This window comes from Gambusia affinis, linkage group LG15 (genome assembly GCF_019740435.1).
Source record: "Gambusia affinis linkage group LG15, SWU_Gaff_1.0, whole genome shotgun sequence".
In the NCBI taxonomy this organism is placed as follows: domain Eukaryota; kingdom Metazoa; phylum Chordata; class Actinopteri; order Cyprinodontiformes; family Poeciliidae; genus Gambusia; species Gambusia affinis.
This window is the reverse complement of record NC_057882.1, coordinates 23,662,791-23,684,110: the sequence shown is the minus strand read 5'-3', so window position 1 is coordinate 23,684,110 and position 21,320 is coordinate 23,662,791. Positions and strand designations below refer to the sequence as shown.

At 36.1% G+C, this 21,320-nt stretch overlaps 1 protein-coding gene across 1 annotated transcript; it reads right to left on the bottom strand.

Annotated features, from left to right (window-relative positions):
- Window positions 1–4,993: 4,993 nt before the first annotated feature.
- Window positions 4,994–16,255, bottom strand: LOC122844780 (glutaredoxin domain-containing cysteine-rich protein 2). The gene is made up of 5 exons (XM_044140540.1): window positions 15,980–16,255; window positions 15,402–15,585; window positions 11,952–12,061; window positions 8,741–8,968; window positions 4,994–6,937 (listed from the first exon to the last, which is right to left on the bottom strand). Exons 1-5 carry the CDS (start codon window positions 16,034–16,036, stop codon window positions 6,764–6,766), a joined length of 753 nt encoding a protein of 250 aa, XP_043996475.1. The 5' UTR covers window positions 16,037–16,255; the 3' UTR covers window positions 4,994–6,763.
- Window positions 16,256–21,320: the final 5,065 nt, after the last annotated feature.

Here is a 21,320-nt window from a genome sequence, read left to right as displayed (position 1 = left end):
TTAAAACTCTTTTTCATGGTGCTAGTTGGTGTCTGACTGACTACTCTGAGCATTTGTGAAACTGCTCATCTCTGAGGATTCTGATGCACACCATTTCTTAGATAGTACTCAGGATTGTGTGAAAAGCATTGAAGAAACTGTTCTGTGGATTGAAACACCTTGTTGAGGTCATGGAGGGGTTGCCAGATAATTCAGCACCAGCAGAAAAAACTCTTACAACACAGAAAAGCTCTCAGAAAGTGGAAAGAAGCTCCTCTCTCTCAAAAGGACAGATATCTAAGGCTGGAACAAAAGCAGCAATAAACAAGATATTATGAATAAAGAATACAAAACAGTCACCATCACGAATTAACAATATTGCTTTGATGATCACATTTTACTTAGTTTTTTACTTAGTTTAAGCTTGCCTATCCAGATAACCTTCACCAGTAAGGTTCAGAATAAAAACGTTCTACTAATTTACAGACCATTTTAAAAGAACACAGGAAAAATATTACATATAAAACTGAGCAAAAAAAAAACTTTTTATAAAAAATAATTTTGCTGTTGCTGGAGGTTGCAAGAGCATTGTGTTGTATTGTGGAGAATTGAACTTTTTGCTAAATGTTAATTTAGCAGCATCAACGTTTGCATTGAGGAGGTTTTAACAGACTCTACTACACACTCTAATTGCTAGAAAATCCTTACACTTCCTGCTCTCAAGAACAGAAAAAGGCAAAGTGTGACATTTTGTAATATGCTCAAAAAATATTTGCTTATTGATAAAATGTCACAACTCTTGCTTTACTCTAATTGAGTACGAGTGAGAAAAAAAAGTGCTGAAAAAACCACAAGGATCCTTTGGTAAATGCAGTCTCAGCTGAAAAACTGACTTCTGAGTAAATGACTTGGTGCAATGCTGGGCACCTGAAAAAAAGTTTATGGTTGATATAAGTTCCCTGTTCCTACAAACAAGCATCATCACATATGATGCTGTAATTTGCAAGAATGTTTCCCTTATTAATTCACACCTTTTCTACCCCGCTTTCTGTATTTGCTACTAGTCCTATTGCACAGGATGGTATTTAAGACAAGGTACAAAATAAATTGAAAAAGGTTTCATACAAACAGACAATGTATTTTTAAAAAGATTGTGTTCATCCACCAATTAATTTATGAAGTTTGTAATAAGTTTTGTTTATTATTTTTTGGAGAACAATAAGATGGATCTGTTTAAAGGTCTCTCCTTTACAAATTACCGTATCACACTTTAGGTTAACATAATAATGCTTCCTCTTAATGTATTGTTTTTATTATGCAAAAGCAAAGTTGACTGATCTTATCTACTATCAACAGTACTTGCACAACTGACAGGTATGTGGTGCTACTCTCCATCATTTTTTGTCAGCTACTCAGCTGTGTGACTTAGTGTACCAATGCATAATTATAGAGCACAAATCCAGCCAGCGATTTATAAAATGTAGTCAAGATCATAGGAGCTTTGTTTTATATATTTTTACATTTTGTTGGAGGCCAGTGGTCCAGTGAAGCTCAGATGAGGAATGATTGGGGCAACACATCAGAACAGCCAGAGACCTCATCACCTTCAGGCCTGGAGAAGGAAAACTCCCCACCTGAGCATCACCACTCACAGCACCTTCACCTGTGGTTACTGTCACATATAAGAAGACCCCTTTACAAGCCACCAATGCCAACATGTGTGTGTGTTCTGACCATCCATGAAGACATTAAGGAGGCTCAGAGGGTTCACACAGTCTCTCCTGAAACAACGTGAAGGACCAGTCGCTGAGGTTTTACCTGAGGTTTTGGTTTCCCTCTCTGGACTGGCACTGATGGTTTTAAACCCGTTTCTACACATCTGAATTCCACATGTTTATTGTCTGGGCCTGATTTTTGGCAAATCTGTTTTGTGTCATGCTCAGATGTTAAAAGTTGTTTCTGGTTCTTAACAGTTTCAAACAGAAGGAAATAAATTAATGTTTTGTATATATATATATACTTGTCTTAGAAGTCTTGACTCATAGCTACAAGTTTACTTTAGTATGCAGTTATGTCTTAGAAAATTATATGACATTGACATGTGACCTCATATTCCTCGTGAAAAGTGAATATGAAGAAATTAGACATTTTCATGGTAAAAAGGTGGTCCCATTATTTTATAATTGTATATATTTTCAACTGTTTCACACCTGTTGCATGTGTTGCAAATGTGTATACCATGTGATCCACATGGGTTTCACATATCTTATAAATCAATGTGCATCACATGTAATACACATATGAAATGCAATGCACATGTGATATACATGGGATGTACCTGTGTATCACATGTGATTTCCATGTGTATCACATACAGTATATATTATGTTTCCACATGTGGAAATGTGTGTATCACATGTGAATCACATATTCCCACATGTCTGCATTACTCTGTTCTAATTAAAGAAAAAAAATAAGGCATACACAGATCTATGTATACTTTATTCTTAGAGTGACAGAATTGAATACACTTAAAAAATGTTGTGTAGTTTCGGTTCCAGTTTCTAAGTATAGCAAACGTCGTGTATTTGATTTGACATTGGAGTGTCTTTTACCTTTCCCCTTTATCCCTTTGTGCCAACACAGGACAGTTTTGTGACCCAATTCTCTACCATACTGGTGGCCCAGTGGAATAGACTGAGAATGGTGGTTAAAAAATTCAAAAGCACAGCTTCAGTGTCCATATTGGATGCAGACTTCTGAGCAGAGAGGTCAAAGGAAAAGAATACAAAGGTCTTTGAATTAGCCTTCCTGTACTGCTGTAATTTGATTCTTGTTTGAGCTCTTGGCCAGATATGTCCTCAGCCATATTGCTAGCTCCATATCAGAATGTGGGGTTGGTGACACATATATATATATATATATATATATATATATACCTGTATATATATATATATATATATATATATATAATGGGTTTAAAAACCCTCCAGGTGGTTGGCCAGGTGAGGGTTGTGACTTGGATGCCTTGAGGAGTTCATTGAATAATTATTTGGGCACAGTTTTGATTGATTATCTTTTATCTTGATGCAGAAAAGGGAAATAAATACTGCTTTCAGCTCAGTGCAGTTCATATGTTGTTTACATACTGAAAATTACTAATTTTAGCACATGTAATTATGCAGTGATGCATTTGTGGTTGTGTGCCATTTATAGTAAAAGCTATTAGCATATTCATACAATGTTTGTCATAAAAAATAAACATTCCAGAATTACATATCGAGCATTATTGTTAAACTTTCTTTGTTATCATTATGATGCATCTCTCACTGCTGAATACAGATTACGGAAAGAAACTGACATTTCAGACCAAAGGAGGCCTTGAGAAAATCAAATGTATAAAGGTCAACAATAAATCTGAGCCTATTGCTTATTGTTTATAATCCACAATGATACAAATTTGATCATGATGCTCGAGCATAACAGAGGTATCATTTATGTTAAAAAGGAATAGTAAAGATTTTTAGCTCTGAAAGTTGAAAAGCAGTAACCCATGAATTAACAGCATATAAATTGGAGGTTTGTAAAATGGTTGTAATTATTGGCCAGTAATCCCATTATTATCTTTAGGCAATTTGTAATTTAAATGTGTAAGAAAACTAACTCTTAATTATATTTAAATGCTTCAGAAAATATTGCCAGTGATGGAAATTTTATGTTCTCTGTCCTAAATCTCACAGTTCTAGGAATTTGGTTAACAAGGTGGCAAATCTTCAAAGGTGGTGAAATATCACATGGGAACTGAAAGACTGAACAGTCAGTAATTTGAAGGGTATGGCTGAATATTTGCGAGCATTGAAGTTATGTTGTAACAGTGTTAGTTTTGATATAGACTAACGTCCTATCCGTGAACATCAAAAAGCTTCTTTGAATTTGTAAAACCTACTTTCAGTGTGACAGCAAAACTGGAGAAAGGTTCTCAGCATTTTCATCAGGATATTAACAGCGTGAGGGTTTCCTGTACAGATGAAGCTCACTGCAGACCTAGTTATTTTGCACAATTTGCATTAAGGCCTACACGTATCTTTCAGGAATTTTAATCATTGGGAAGTTATGAACTCTATGAGCTTCTATTTATTTCTTTTCCTCCTCACTCTGATTCTGTTCTTTTTGACATTGCATTTGAATTGCAGCCTAAAAAAAACTTGTTTTTGTCTGTCTGTGCAGTTTAGAGGTGTGTCTTTTTCTACCAAGCTGGGAGCTCTTTACTATCTGCAGTGCAGTGACCACCAATCTGCATATGCAAGGGACTTAAGCATAGTCAAAGTTTTTCTGTTTGATTTGAGAATGTATACTGTTAAAGCTGCTGGGCGAACTCACTGTTGTTGCATCTAGAGTGGGTTCTAGAGCCTCTCAATTGCATTGTAATTACGGTGCATTTCAATAAATCAACTTTGCTGTAAAACAGCAAGCTCTGTGTAGGTGTAATTAGGTTGTAGCCTTGGCTAATCTGCCTCCAAATTCTCTGATGTCAGAGTAACACAGGTGCATGCAAACAATTAATGATAAGCTTCTACTGCTTCCAGGTAGGCTCCTCCACGCAGCACTCGACCCACTTACTCTGTCACCAATGAGCCACAGTAATCTCACTGCTAAGGTATTAGGTTGAAAACAGCTGCAAGACTCTCTGATTCTATTATTTCTAATGGATTGTGCTTTGCTTACTCTATGGATCCCAGAAGATTTCACCAATAGCAAAGACCATCCACATTATTTTCCATTTTTAGAATCCCAATAACATCTAAAGAGTTGAGCAAAATTGACTGACAAAGATTGATTTGTGTCTTTAATACAAATTTTCTTTATCATGCTGAAGTTTGATGAGTAAGAACATTTTACTGGACTTTGGACATGGGTGGAAAGTTTTATCAGATGCATCGGCTCTTATGAGTAGAAGACATTTAAAAACGTTTCACTGGACACTGGATGTGGCCCGCGGGCCTTGACTCTGACATATGTGCCCTAGAGTGAAAGGTGACTAAATAAATTGCAGCCAGTAAATAAAAGTTGCATATTGTTATAATGAAAAAATATATCTGAATTTTAGTTCTTTATTAGTTACATGGAATATACAGTAGGTTAATATTATAGAACACCATAAGAACCTGGAGGAGAGTCATTTAAAGCTGTTAAGATTTTTAAGTGAAAGGTGACCATAACAAGGAAAATCAAATGTCCTCTTTGATGCCAGAATTTGTTTGGTTAACCTACTGGCTCTCTGTTATTAATGATTCTGTGGTATCTGCAATGTTTAGACTTTTTTTTCTCCACCCGTGTGTTAAAGAATGTTTGCAAAATCAGTTCTGTTTGATCAGCTTGAATATTTTGTTCTTTACAAGACTCATTACCAATACATAAATTACTCAGTGCAGAATTCATGTTACTGGTAATACAACTAATAGATACCAGCAATAATTAGTCTTTATTGAATGTTGATAAGGATAGGCAGAGGTACAGGATGAATAAAAATCCTCAAAGTTTGGTAAAGGAGCAATACTTTATATAATAATTCACTTATATGAAACTGTTTGTCTACAGGTTCAAATCCAAAACAGAATTGTTACAGCATAGAAGATATATGTTAGTTTTTTTCTCATTTTCTACCCCCTCCATCTTCAACATGATAAAAAAAAAACAACAATGCAGAATTCTCCTGAACTGGTTCATTGTGTTTCTTGTTCAGAGCAGGCTCAAGTTGTTTTGAGGATCGAACACAGCGTTAGATTTGGGGCCCATCAGTCACCAACCACTACATTAACGTCAATTTCTCCTTTTTATTGCCCTTTTAATTGGTTGCATATTGTACATTGTGAAATTCCTAGTGATATTGTTTACTAATAACCTAGTAAGATAACTGTTAGCTAGATTGTATATCTGAAAATTTGCTTTGTTTGACATAATACAACTTTCACTTTACATACTTTAATAAATATATGAAATAAAAAATATATGCAAAAAATATTATTTTTGTTTTAGGATTTGATCAAGAAAGATTCCAAATAAGGAGTGCGAAACTGCATGAGCAAAATAATATTACTTGTGCATTAAATGGGCATGTTGCTCTTCATGTATGGAATAGTGCTACTGCACTATAAAAACAGCCTTTTGAACATAGAACATGAACCATGTGTTCTGTTAACTTGATAAATTTCAATATTTTCTTTTTTTAAAGTAGTTGATCTACAATACCTTATTTAGAAAGCATTTTTCTTTCACACTCACTTTTTCACACTACATCCTTATTTTCAGTGTTTTGTGTTTTCTCCCATAAAAAAAGTAATTAGCTTTGAAGAATGCATCATTTTGACATGATAAAGGTTATATTCTTTCTGATTAATAAACTGAGAAAAAGAACATTTAACCTCAACATTTTTCATAATAATAAAAAATATAACAGGGTTGTTGAACCAGGTTTTGCAGAGAACAGGAACACAGATGCAAAAAAGTGACAGCAAAAAAGGGATTATGTTTTTGTGTTATCTCATGCAACATTCACTGCAAACAGTAATTGGTATTTCATCATTTTTGTGTCCACAGAACAGACATTATTCCCTTGTCTTCTCATGGCTTATGGTTCCTTGTACAGCTCTCAAACATCCCACCAATAACATTTTGGGATTAAAGCAGTTTTGCGGCTGAGGCAGTTCTGACAAGGAGATAGCGCATCGGTCACACACTCAGCACTGCACTCTCATCGCCAGACATGGGTACTGGCCAAATGGTGCTATTTACTGGAGCAGGACTGGCACCTCTCCAGACCATCGGGGTAGCAGGCTTGGCAACGTAGATCACTGATGGACTCATTGAAGCGGTTCGCTAGCATGGACAGCTTGCTGCCATGACACAGGGAGCACGGAGCGCAGCCTGAACCACCACAATGCTGGCAGCTGTCGGCCTCCTGGAGACAGAGCAAACACATTAGGGGAGAAAATAGGAGGTGGGAGAGAAAAACTGTGAGTTAAGGCAAAGGGTGAATAAGGAGTAGAAGAGGCTGGATGGATGGGGAAATAAAATAAGGAGAAGGTAAACAATGCAGAAGCAAAAAATGGGAGATTCTTGAAAGATCAAGGATAGGGCAATGCCATGTGATTTGTTTTCATTACAGAACTTAGTGTGGTGGTCCTGCTTTTTAATTATTAGAATTCAGTCTGTGGTTTAATGCTTTTCAATGATCTACATCTGTCCTCCATTCCATGAACTGACCCAGTTATAGTTTTACATTGTACAGTTTGTTTTACAACTGTTTCAAAATGGATTAATCCCAACCCCAGGCCAGTTCATAATTAACAAATGTTAATACAGCTGCCCAGCCAGAGTGGCCTGCCTTCAGGGAAACTCAAGGAAACTTAATGACTTAATGAGATTTTTTCCCAACCACAGTTTTAATCAGTGTCTGTCTTAAATAGGTACCTGTTAGGAAAATGCACAATAATATAGCAATTTTCTTACTTACAACCACACTGTCAGCAAATATTGAACAAATGAAAAGTATCCATGTAGAATGACAAACAGAACAAAAAGATTATAAAATACTCCCTGCTATTGTTATTCAGCACAACAAAGTCAATGAAATGCATTCAAAACTTGCTGGGATAAGTGGCATCATCTGTGAAAATTTATAACACAAGTCATGCTTGAACATCCTTTTCAATCTCCTTATTTAACTTGCATGCTACTCATAAATATTATGAGCTCAAAGTCTGAGACAACAGTTCTGAACTGGGGAAAGAGTGGATTGCTACCTCAGCGAGTCGGGGATTAATATCTTCTTCAAGCAGAGGGGTTCAAGGATCTTGGTTTGTTGTTTACAAATGATTCTAAAACCAAGTGGGAGATGGATGGATTATTGTGGCCTCATTTGCAGAAATGGTTCCTGTCTGAAAGGTTTTCACAATTCTGAATTTGGGTTGTAAGTAACAGGCTTATGAGTTGTAGTCTTAACAACCACATTAATGCGATGATAGAAGTCATTTCAGGGGCCATTCAGGTCACTTGAGTCACAGGCGCTACCCTCTAATTGGTTAATGTTTGCGTCATTATCACTTGACGATCCAAACATGTCACATAACATGTAAGACAACAATTATTCTAATTACATGACATAACATTTCTCTTTATATTGTTAACTATTTACAGCTTTCAAACTTGGGCAAACATAAAAATGATAAAAGATTATCTTGTGTCTATGAAACAAATAAAGCACAACATGAACTTTCTTTCGGATGCAGCAAAAATGTGGCAATAACAAAAGCAATGAGCAAAAGATGGAGCAAGACGGTGGGGGAAAGAGCAGTAATCAGCCAAGAGAGGGAGGAAGTAATAGCAAGTTGGGTCTCCTTGCTGGCTTGTAAGTGGTAAGCAGATGCTGCAAGGGCAGAAGAAAACTGTGGACTCATCACTATGTGTTCACAGAAGACAGATAACAGTGGGACAATTGGTTAACAGTTATTGCAGCAGGAAGGTCGGCATAAAAGAAGGGAAAATGGAATACAACTAATATTCTTGTTATAAGGTAAGAATGTATGTCGACAGATAAACTTGTTGACATTTTGTAGGTAAACATTTACAGTAAGATTACTGAAAACCTAGAATAAAGTGAGAATTGATAAGAAGAGATAGGACAAGTGAAACTAAAAATAAAATGACTCAAAAATGTGAAAACCTCCACACTATTGAGAATGCCTTGGCCATGCATCATTACCTTGGTATCTTTATTTTCAATCCCATTCTCCTCTTTTTCTATATCCTCCTGTGCCTTATGAGCTTTAGCCCTCTTCCGACTTTCCCTATCCCTGGCCTTTGGACATCCCTCCAAGTCCAGTGGAGGGATGGAGTGCTGCCGCATCATTTCAGGCTTCTTTGGTGGTGCTCTTATTATGCGGAGATTGCTGGTGTAGATGATTATTTTGCCAAAGTCCAAAACTGAGGACTGAAGAAATGGCAACTTGTTACTGGATAATCACAAAAGTTGCATAAAAACACAAAAGTATTTTTTTCTAAAATTAAACCACATTTGTACATCTGAAAATTAAAACTTTTGCTTTTACACACCGCGATTTGGCTATTTTGTGGGACGTTCAGACTAGTGGCTTCTTCCTTGCTGAGCGGCTTTTCAGCCCATGTCAATACAGGACTCATTTTGGCTATTTTGCTATATATGGTTGATCACTAAGACTCAACACTGAGAAAAAAAAAAAAAACCTGGGTATGATGGTGAGACATTTCTAAGTTGATTATAAATGCGTAAAATTGTTTGAACAAATAAACAGGAGCCGTTCCGGCACCTGCATATTGTTTGACTCATTAATTTAAATTTATCTTTAATGTAACACATGAATGCTGTGTGCTTTAAAATATATCTACAGGTGGGCCTCATTTTAACTAACATATTTTAAATTAAGCTATCAGAAGCTTACAAAGTCACATCATCATCAGAGGTATTTTAATGTTTAATGTCTTCTGAATTACCATTGTCTCTTTTAGAAAATATAAATAATTATAGTAATTATGAATGATTAAAAACAGGAAGTGTTTAGTTTGATTTACAAATGGTCATCTGTCTTTTTATCAGCTGTGTGTTTATATGTTGTTTCAATTGTGTGTCAGACAATTCAATAAAACCACAATTTGCGTTGGATTTTCAAAATAAAAATTGCATTTAGCATCAATAAGGTGAACCTTTTGTGTCAGAGAAGGATTAAAAGAGAGTCACATTCTTGTCAAAAACAAAACAAGCTTTGTTACTGCAGCTCTGGTAATGAAGCTTTTGGTAAATCGAAAAGCAAGTAATCCTCTATTAGAAAGCCTTACTGCAGTATAATTAGATTTTAGAGGAAACCTTTGATCCTTCATACTGACAACAATGCTAAATCCTTACATCTTTAAAATTGTTTATTTATTCTATATGCTGCACACATATTATGTTGTCACAGGGAATAAACAATCAGAGATAAGAGGGAAACGTCTGTGTTGCGTGCGAGGTTTTCTGCCTGCTTGTCAACAAAGGCTCAGTAATTACAAATCATTTAAAGTTCTTACATTATCATCTCTAAATCTCATTTTGAAACAACTAAAGCATTTAAAAAATATTGCCGTACAATCATTACATGCCAGCTCAGTAATGCTATAATCTAATAACGTAATGTAAGAGTTCTGCCTTCCAATTTTAGATCAGATCCAATGTGGTCAGTTGGACTCTGTGTGGATCGGTGTGCGTGTGTGTGTGTGTGTGTGTGTGTGTGTGCGTGTGTTTGGAAGATGAAACAATGAAAGTGACATGAATTCAGAAGGCAATGACTGTAGCTGACCTCAGTTTCGGACTGATGTTCTAATGAAGCTGCTTTTCTCACCAGCTCAGTAAAACTGGTCTGATTGGAAAACAGAAATAAAAAATGAATGAAAGAAAAAAAGAACTGTTTTTGCTCAAAAACATTTAGTTTTTAACAGTCCTTGAGTTACATTCTCTGTAAAATTGATGAATATTGAAATAGTTTTGGCAAGTCTAGCCTCTGTAATAACTTGCATAAATAACCTGCATCTTTGGAAAATTAGTTAAAATAAGTGTTTAATGTTGCTCAAAATAGTTTGAATGTAGATTTGCACACAGATAAAGATTGCAACTAATGTACTGTTCTCTTTGAGTAGATGTATAAATGGCCTTTACATTTTTTTTTACATTTTGTCACTTCACAACCATACACCTCAATGTATTTTTAATAGATTTCAGAACACAAACCAACTAATGTGAAATCTGAAATACAAAGGAAATAGTAAATGGTCTCCAATTTGAAATATTAATAGCATCATGACAACCAGGAATTAAGCAAACAGGTCATGGATAAAATTGTAGAAAGTTTTACAGCAGGATTATGTCATAAAGCACTATCCCAAGCTTTCTCACAGTGGGCTGATCAATCCATCATCAGATGTTGGAAGAGTACATGACAGCAAGGGAAGTAGTGAACAGAAAAGTACAGCTAAGAGTCCCATGGTGCCTCTGGAGGAGCGGCAAACATCCACAGCTTAGGTTGTAAAGTCTACTCACAAGGCAACTGTCGGTATTTCTCCATAAATCTGGCCTAGAGAAGACTAACAAAACAGCCATAAAAATTCCCTTTCCCACCTTTCCACACGATGTATAGTCAGCCAGGACTTCAAAACATTAATATTACTCACAGTCCAAAGAATCATGTTGTTGAAACTGGTACATCTGCCAAATATATGAATAATTTTTACTCAATTCATCCATAACTGTACAAAGAAATAGTTCAAAGGATATTGATGTGTTAGAGTTCAGTGTAGATCAAAGTTCAAAGTTCAGTTCTAAATCTATTGAAGAACATGTGGCAAGACTCCAAAATGGATGGTCACAGATGCTCTCGCTCCTATTTTACAAAGAATACTGGGCAAAAGGTGAAACTCTATCTTTACAAAGCTGATGGAAGCACCACTTTATGTTCATATATCACACCAAATCCCAATAAAATGAGCTGTGTCATTGTAATATAGTAAAAGTTAAAAGTTCAAGGTGTGTTAGACTTTTTTTACAGCACTGTACGTGAGTCAAATTTTTAAAAATTATATTTTTTTTTATTCCTCTCTGCTCGTTGTCTTTCATCATCTTTATACATATTTTTATCATTATAACACCTTCTAAAAAGTTTCATGTGACAATACTTCTTTGTTGGTTTGTTGGTTGATTTTCTAGCGCAACTAAATCTTATTTCATTGGACATTGATTAAAATGCCTGAAACCACTTAAGAAACTTTTGCTAGTTCCATCCAAAGGTAAATCAGCAGTGACAAATTCCTGCAAGAAAAAATAAATCAAGAAAGTGCTTAAGACGTTAGACTTTCAGGCAAATAAGAAATGTATCGTCCATTTTCTCATCCCAAACAGGAAGCTTTATTACCTTGCTGTCACCCTCTGTTTCCACAGTCTGACCACCTGCAGGTTTGTAGTTTCTCAGCCCTCTGTATACATTTATTCTTTGGGCAATGAGTCCTGTTGTTGGATAGAAACCTGAATGAAGCAAACAAAACAAAGGGAAGTCTTAGCATAGCTTGACAACTTGCATCAAAAGTTTCAGAGTTAAAAAAAATACTGCTTCCCTCTCACAAATCCTAATTTGCCTCTTGCTATTTAGCCTTTAAAAACATCTGTTTTAATTTTATCAGCCTTGACTCAACTAATGGAATATTTTACAGCCATCTTGTTCGTTTAAGTAGATGAAGCTGTATTTAATAAATCGTGTGGCATTCTGGTTTGGAATAAAGTAATAGGGAAAATGAAGATCAACAATTGCAAATCAGAAAGTAATTATTCAATTTTCAGTTTGCTGTTCTGTTCTCATGATCACCTTTTGTGTGTGTTTTCTATTTAAAGGTAAGGAGCCTATCTTGACTGTTATTAGTATAATTTTCATGTAAAGCAAAATAAACTGACAACTCAAATATAATTGTGAGGTCATATTTCTCTTAATTTTAGATTTTCTTCATTGGCTCATTCAAATCAATTTGAAGAAGATGATTTACCTGTAACTACATCATGTTTATCGTACTTTACAATATTTTACAAGCTCTGCGCTTATCTGATTAATTATCTGGAAGAGATACTGTTGCTATAAACTTGGTTTATATTTTCTTGAACAAAAAGAGTTTGAACCCAGTTAGTCACCAGTCACAGCAGATTCTTGTAACGCATCCCGTCTCAGCTAACGGCTAAAGGTCATCTTTCCTTTTGACTTTTGCCATATGCATTCCTGTGTAGGAGGGAAGCCTGCAGATGTAATGACATGGTGCAATCAGCTCTCTCCATATATTTGTTCAAGGGAATAACTCAGTGCATTCAGTTTTTCAGAAAAGTTTGTTAATACAAGGTCCAAAGTGTTCTTTTTAGGTAAAAGCACATTTTGTACACATTGTGAAAGAATTGAAGTTGCTGAGGTTGAGAGTAAAGGTTCAACCGTCAGCCAGCATTCCACTGATCTGCTGTCTAACTTGAAATCGTAGGGCTCTTTATGCTTCCCTTTTCTGACTGATTTTCTTTTCTAGGCGGACTTGGCACCTTTCCAAACTGTAAAAAGTGTCAATACTTGCACTGTGCTGGATTGGCTTAGCAAAGTCATCTGACCCAAAACCCACAGAAAATCTATTGGGCGTTCTCAAGAGAAAGATTACAGACACCAGACCCAATAATGCAGACAAGTTGAAGGAGGCTATTAAAGCAACTCTCAACTAAAGCTTACTTAACACCTCTGCAGTACCACAGGATGATCACCTCAATGGCAGTCTGCAATGATGCAGTAATTCATTCAAAATCCAAGTATTAAGTGTACAATATATTGAGATAGTTTTAATTAAGTTGATACGTCCATATTAAGGCACAAATATTTTCACTTTTCAAATTGGATCACTGAACAAAATTATTCTATCAAACTCTGATATATTAAAACACATCTGTGTTACGTTGATCACATAGTTTTAGTGTTAGAAACCTGAGACTAGGGGTAAAACAGACAAATTATAATCCATCCTCCATCTATTATCTATGAAGAGCTGCAAGGAAGCAGGTCTCTCTCTCTCTCATGTTCCTTCAGTAAAAAGTAATTCTCCTAAGTGATGACAGTTTGTTTAGCACATTTTCATTGACTGTCATGGTTTGCAATCCAGTGAATTTGATTAACTACTGCCACTGATTCATTTTAATTACTTGCTTTTTTTCCCAACGGAAGTAAGAATTAATTTATCAAGTCTTAAGTTTTGCTGCACTTGATATGCAGATTAAGCAAAACATAGAAAGTGTGAAATGACAGCAAGAAGACTTTTGACCAGAGAGCTAGGAGCATTTAGCTTCCCAAATGATGATTTTATGGGATGCTTGCTCAGAATGTGAGATTGGTGCAATGTCTGCAATTTATGCTGGCGTATATAGGCTATATATATAATTTCAATCATTTAAAAGTCCTTCTAATCACTGATGGATCTTTGATAGATTGAGACTAATTGGTTTATTGGCATAATTAAAATTATTATTATAAGGCAATAACAATTAGTATTTTTTTTTCCATGTTTTTCTCCAAAGAGTTTTTGCGGCATTCGTGGCTCACAACTGAATCTGACTGTTGTTTTTTCACTAAAGCTGGATTTAATTAGACCATGCAATTGGTTTTAAATTGGTCTGAGTCTACACAATTTGATCACAGATACATGGAATTATTCTTGAACTTGCAAAGTGTAGACGAACAAAACTCAGCTGGCAAATTCTGATGCAAAAATAATGTTGTAAAAGTGTATGTGTCAAACCCGAGCCTGCACGCCAAATGTGGCCTGCACAATGATATTTGATCTGTGAGGTAATTCCAAATGTCTGTATTAACACAATGTAGAATAGATACATGATGTAAAATTTTTCAATCGGTTTCCAGTGAGCCTGTGTTGCTATGTAGCCTCAGTTTTCCGTTCTTCACTGAAAGGTTTTATCCCAGAAGTGATTTTCCCTTCCCATGGTAGTTTTAACTACTGTTCAGAGTTAAAAAAATACAGCTTCCCTCTCACAAGGGAAGCTGTATGGCTGAACCTGAACTTGCAGGTTCAAGATGATATGATTATTATCTTGAACCTGCAAGTCAAATATCCTCTGACATCTGACATGCATTTTATCTATTTATTTTTTAGTTTTTAAAGAATGTTGTTTGACAGTAGGGGCCTTTATTCAACAGTAATCTGACGGGGAAGAGGCTGAGAGAAGGGAAGAAAGACATGTAATAAAGGTACCAAGGATGGGACTCCCACTTGAGACGGCTGCATCGGTCTGCAGCCTGTGTAGACAGAGCGTCCACTCTAACCGCAGCTTCATGCGACGTACCATGACATGCATTTTGATCTACACAACAGCTCACTGAATATTTTCTCTTTTTTTGAACAAGCTTTATAAATCCAACAGAGGGTTTTGTGTAAAAATCCCAGTAGATCAGAACAGTCAGTCAACAACAAATATGCCATCTTCAAAGTCACTTAAATCCCGTTTCTTTTCCCTTCAGTCCAGTGTGAACTTTGGAAAATTGCCTTTGCCAAGTCTAGATGTCTAAATACATTGAAGAGCAGCCATTTAAGTTAATAAATCACTGCTTATGTTAATAAGCAGTTGAACAAGTGTGCCTACCTTTAGTGGGAAGTGAATATTTTGTTTATAGGTCAAATACAATGTGAATGTACATCATTCAAAAGGTCAATAAATGAAAATCAAATTGCAAGTACTGCTTGTCTTCCCATATGCAAAACATGTTTGATTAAACAGTATAACTGTGGTTTACAAGCAAACTAAAATAGAGTCATAAACATGTTGTACTAATAAAACCCACCTTGTTCGTCCCTATTAGTCTCCTCAAAGCTGCAAAACTGCTCCATCTCAAGGTGGCTGGGTGGGATTTTACGGTGGATAAAGCTGTGAGGGTATTTTTCCTCTGGACTTTCCAGCTCCTGACCGTCCTCATATACGTGTTTCAGTACCCGACCACTGTAGGATGACGCTAGCTTGAACCTCACCTACAGTTTCAGGGAGTAAAAGGTGTGATTATGCTCCTCTGCTCAGCAGCTTTTTGACATTAAAAAGATGCAGCATTAGCAAGAGGCAGCCTTAAAATAGAAGAAGATATGCGAGTGAAAAAAAGCTGTTTGGTCTCTGAAGGAGGAGGGGGGTCTGGGCATGCACACAAGGCTGAGCTTCATTTCTCTGTTCCAATTAGCATTTTGTCAAAATCAGATACAAACAGAAATTAATTCTTAGTAATAATATCAAGTATTTTTTCCCCTGATATTTTAGATCTGTTAAATTATTTTTCAGAAAACATAACAATCAGATGAGCTTATTTTTTACTCTGACAGATTCAGCACTTCAAACCTATAAAGCCGGAAGAAAGTAGTTCCATAAATAACTTGCCTTTCTGGGCTTGGTGCCTTCATAGCGCTGGTTCAGCTTCCTTTGAAATTCCTCCATGGCAGATGACTGAGGATGGGGTGAGGAGAAAGCGTCAGTCCATCTACGAAACCCTTCTTGAGTAGAATGCCACCAGTTTGACACAATGTTGCCTTGGGACAGATGTGTGGACAGATGGATTAAAATATTGGACTGATTTCCAGCTTGGTGGAAGAGAGTCCGGCTGAAAAGCCGTGTGTAAGGAGTGGGTGGATGTAAAGTTAGGATGAAAAAGGCTCTGTGTCCTGCCCCCAGAGTTTGAGTGTACCTGCTGTTTCAAGGGACCCACCTTTTTAGCTCCTCATGCTAAATTATTCACAGCTAGATCGTGTGTACAAAGGGGTGGTAGAGAAACTAGAAGCTTCATCATCAAATAATTATGATCACTAAAATGGAAAGTATCTAGGACCCGTGTGCAATTCTGTGTTCTTATGGGTGTAAGAAAGAGAAATAGTGAGAAAGTCTGTGGATTTGTGCATGTGTGTGTGGGAGTTAAGTACTTGCAGCACTATCTGGATCAGAGCCAAGTGCATTATGAAAAATAAACATGACAATGGAAACTAGCTGCTGTTTTGTATGAAACATTTGAATTAAGAAAAACATGTCTATCAAGACCCAGATGTGTTTTTATATTAAAATATCAGTCTAATGGGCATGCTGTGGTGGCATAGGGGATAGCGCAACCCACATTTGGAGGCCTTTAGTCCTCGACACGGCCGTCGCAGGTTCGATTCCCGGACCCGGCTGACATTTGCTGCATTTATTTCTGTGTAGTCAACTTTTTTATGCTTTAATTTATGAACTAAGTGTTTTTTCCCCTGTATGTGTAGATTGCTTGGTTTGTGACTGGCATTAGCAGTAAATTTTATGTCACTAGTTCCTTTATTCATTGTTGACCAATAAAAAGCATTATTTTCTTATAAGGTCCTGTGGGTTTTCCACTTGACTTCCACTTGGTATGTTTAAGAGCAAGCCAATTTCCAGCATAAGGTCTATGAAGATCATTCATGAGATTCTCTGACAAATGTCAAACAACTGAAATCAAATTTAGAATAAGCAATATTAAAATTTACAACAATTTTAATCTTAGCTACTTTGCAAGAATTTGGACTTTTATTGCCGTAATTTATACCTTACTAAAGCCCTTACAAGGTTTATGCCACTCCTTTTCCTTCAGTAAATGTGGGACACTTGAGAAAGATTCAGCAACATAGAATATACCAAAAAATTTTTTTTTACTAAATTTGAATACCAAAGCACATTTTTAAAATATCAAGAAATGGACTGGAGTCATAATATAAGACAGATAATTTTTCAAGTAGATTTATATTTCCTTGCTATGGATATGATGTCTCTTTTTCTAGTGAGACATTTTAACTTGTCGCTATAATAAAGACCCATGTGTTACCTACAATTAATGAGGCCTCAGTTCAATTCATGTGGTCTACTGCTCTGTGACAGTGTAATAAAGGGCACATTATATGCAAAGTAAAGCCTCAGAAATTGAAGAAGGTAAAATATTACAATGTATAATTTGGTATGAGAGCACAAATAAGAGCCAAAAAACACTGACATGTAATTCAACTACACACAAAAGTAATGTAAGCCATTTATAGGAAGACTGTTTTTATAACATCCTGTTTGTTTCAGTTCTGTTACACATGTTGCAATATGTAATTTTATTGGAAATACAGAGTCTCTCAAGAGTAAATAATCACCTTTGAACACACCATCAGCCGAAGTAACGCGTGGAGTCAAGTTTCTCACTGCACCATCCAGTCACCTGAAGACAGAAGAGCTCCACACATCATCTATATAATCATGTTCTTGCACCGCGGCTGGTTTTACTATAAAAGCACATTACATTCAACTGTTTTTCTGTGATGATACAATTTATCTGGCTGTAAAAACTACCAGCAGTGCTTCTCTTCAGGCCCTCCTAAATTGTCTTAAAGTAGGAACATGGTTTGAGATACAATTTCTTGATGTAAATCCAAAGACCTGATCGCAGATGATTATAAAAGTCTCATTTTTTCATTACATTGTTAAACTCTCATATTTGTTTAAAAATATTTAAGTCATTTTTGACCACCTCAGTCAGTTACTTAGGCATTCCTTCCTGAATAAAGTTTCTTTTTGAATAAATGTTAGAGTTAGTAACAGATTTTTGATGGACTTTCAAAGAAGGTAATTAGTATATTTATTCTGCAGGCCATTTGAAAACAACAGTTCCCTTTAAGTGATTTAATTACATTCAGCAGTAACATCTGTAACTTCAGATTGTCACTTCCATAATTGTCTCGAGGCAGAACAGGTCAGACTTTTGCTTTGAGTAATGCTCAAAGTGTGGGTCAACTATTCAGACATTCATGTTAGGTTTTAGCCAACTTTATAGTGGTGAAAGTTTTTAGAGTTACCATAGATCAAATGAGGACTGTTTAGATTAGAGTCAACGCATTCCTCTTCACTATATACTACAGTTTGCTGTATGCACACAAAGCCCCTTCATACATTCAAGCATTATGGAAATATCCAATTAAAATGATTTACAAATATTTTTTGCCATTAACATCAGTTTTTAAAAGAGTAACCATGGTAGTAGTTTTCATGCATTTCTAATATCCAGGTTTTCAGGAAAAAAAGTGCCTTCACTACATGCATGGAGAGTTAAATTTCAGAGTTATTGTTTTAGATAACAGTTATTAAAATTAGAGCAAACAGGAAGTTTGACAGAAAAAAGGGAAGGGTGAAGGGCTGTACTGAGAGCAGGCAGATACCATCTCCTGTCTCTTTCCTGACCGAGAGTAATCTTAATCAGATTGCCAAACAAGCATGTATGCCTACTCAGGCAAGAAATTGTTTTGGATGCATCACAGAGAAGGAACTGTTTAATGTGCCGGATTCGTGCCGCTTTCGGTTTAATAATTGCCACTAAATCTGGCTCTCAGTGTCTCCACATTAGCAGTTCATGTATATTCTATTATCTTCATTATTCCCCCCCTCCTACCTCAGCAGAAATTGTAATATAATTTTCAGCACCCACTTACAGTACATTTTTCACACCAGTCATTCTCTTTTTTTCTTTATTGGAGATGAACATATTGTTTTCAGTTATTAAAGAGTTTCAATAATGAGGGGAAAAAATGCTTTATTATATAAAAAAAATGAACAAAAGAAATCTATTTTCCATTTGGGTTGATGTCATTTCTCTGTTCCCTGTTGTCGTCATCGATCCATACTCTTGAATGTTTGCTCAGTTTTAAAGCAAAGTGGAAGAGCTTTTAATAAAAATCAGTTTGACTTTGCTTCTGCAGTTTAAACATGAGCTAGATTCCTCAGGATATTTTGTGGAATCTGTTTAGGGAATACAGAAAGCAGTGTTTCCATACCTAGCTTTGAGTCAGACCTGTTCACCATTGAGGCCAGACTCATGAAAAGCCCCACCGTCTTTCTTGTCCTGGTTGTTGTTTTCATAAATGAGAATTCAATGCACAGCTCAGCGAGGGAGGCTTCTTCCATTGGGCTCTGCAGGTCACCTCAGTTCAGGTGGCTTAGAAACCTGATAAGGATTCACTATGTTTTCTCTTCTTGAGATGTATGCAAAGCACAGCCAGCTGTAAGAAGGCTTGGAGGACAACGCCAGAATCTCTGAACGGATTGGATTTCCAATTATCTTTTTCCCAGGAAGAACTGGAGGACGCTGCTCAAGATTCACAAACTTGGGTGGCTCACCTCTGCTTCTGTTAACACATGTCTTCTTTTCAATTCCAAATTTCCACATTGTCAAAATTTCCTAAAACACTTTAATGATGACAAAACTGAAACCCTTAACATTTAATTAAATTAGACTGGTGCCCCAAAACATTCTCAGTATCAGTGGTTTAAATAGAACTGCTAACACATTCAAATTTCATTATCTTAATTATGGTGTCTATCAAATGATGGCTCCTGCAAGTCACAGTCAAGTTAATATTTGATATTTCAATGGGACTGGTTTCCTATCCCATTTTAATTAGCTCTGTGCTAATGACAATGGGTGTACAGCTCCCATGAAAACTTAAACCGTATGCAGAACTAATGTCTGAAGTGTGACCGAAGCTTGTTCTTGTGACCACTTCCATCCCCTTTAATTTCACTTCTGAAAATAAATTCATTCTCAGAAATGATGCTTAATTGTCTCGGCAAACCGCTAAAATGAGGTTCAAGATACAAACACAGGGAGTTAGGCCATAATATTCTTGACATGAACTGTAACTTCATGCAAAATCTGTTTTTAATATGGTTTCTAAAGTTTGATTATTTTGCTGATATAGTCCTGGACTGACTACACCCTGAGCAGATTTAAGTATTTAAATCAAGTATTTTTATTTGTTATTGTGTTTGTTCTTGTACCTTAGAGTCATTATATTAATTTCTATATCCAAAATCAAAAAATATGTAAGAGAGAAACACAAGCAAGTATTATTCTACATGTTTTATTTCAGTCTGTTTGAAATTAAATGCAAATATTTTGTTACTGAAATAATTAAAATGTCATATTATTATGCATGTTTTCCGTTTTAATAAAGTACTTAGATCATGTTTTACTTTTTTTTCCTCCTCTCCAGGGGGTCTTTTGTGGACTCAAGTGTTTTATATGAAAGTAGGCTGACAGGAAAGGGGGAAGACATGTGGCAAATATCGCCAGGAATCGAACCCGTGACAAGGACTCAAGGCCTCCAAACGTGGGCCGTGCTATCCCCTACTCCACCACAGCACACCATGGTTTACAATTTACATTTGGTGGCTCAAGGCTTTTGTGAAATTCTTATAGCAACCCAAGTCAAGCTAACAGCATACTAGAGCTGCTTTTCAATGATGAGAGAAAATACTTAAATCACCAACAGTGAACATTTTCTGTTGGGACTGCACTTCACTTTTTAATGTTGAATATGATATTGATGATAATTACCCCACTCCCCCAGTTTCATCTTCCTTTTTCATCAAAGAAATGTCCCCAAGTCCGAAGCTTTCTGATCTTTTAGACAATGATATCTATACAGCAGTTGGTAAAAAGGACAGTAAAAGCCCATCTAAGTGGCAAAAAACAATGAAGGGAGACGCACTTTATTGCATGACAATATATTGCATCCAGACCTAGCAGGATATGCAGACACTGTTAATGTGATGACAGTAGTGATTCAATTTATTGCACAGCTCTTCTTGCACAATAACAAGGACTCTTGAGACTTAACAGACTGAAGTCACATGTCAAGAGTATTTTTGCAACATCTCCAGCTTTAAAATCTCAAAACAACTATAAATA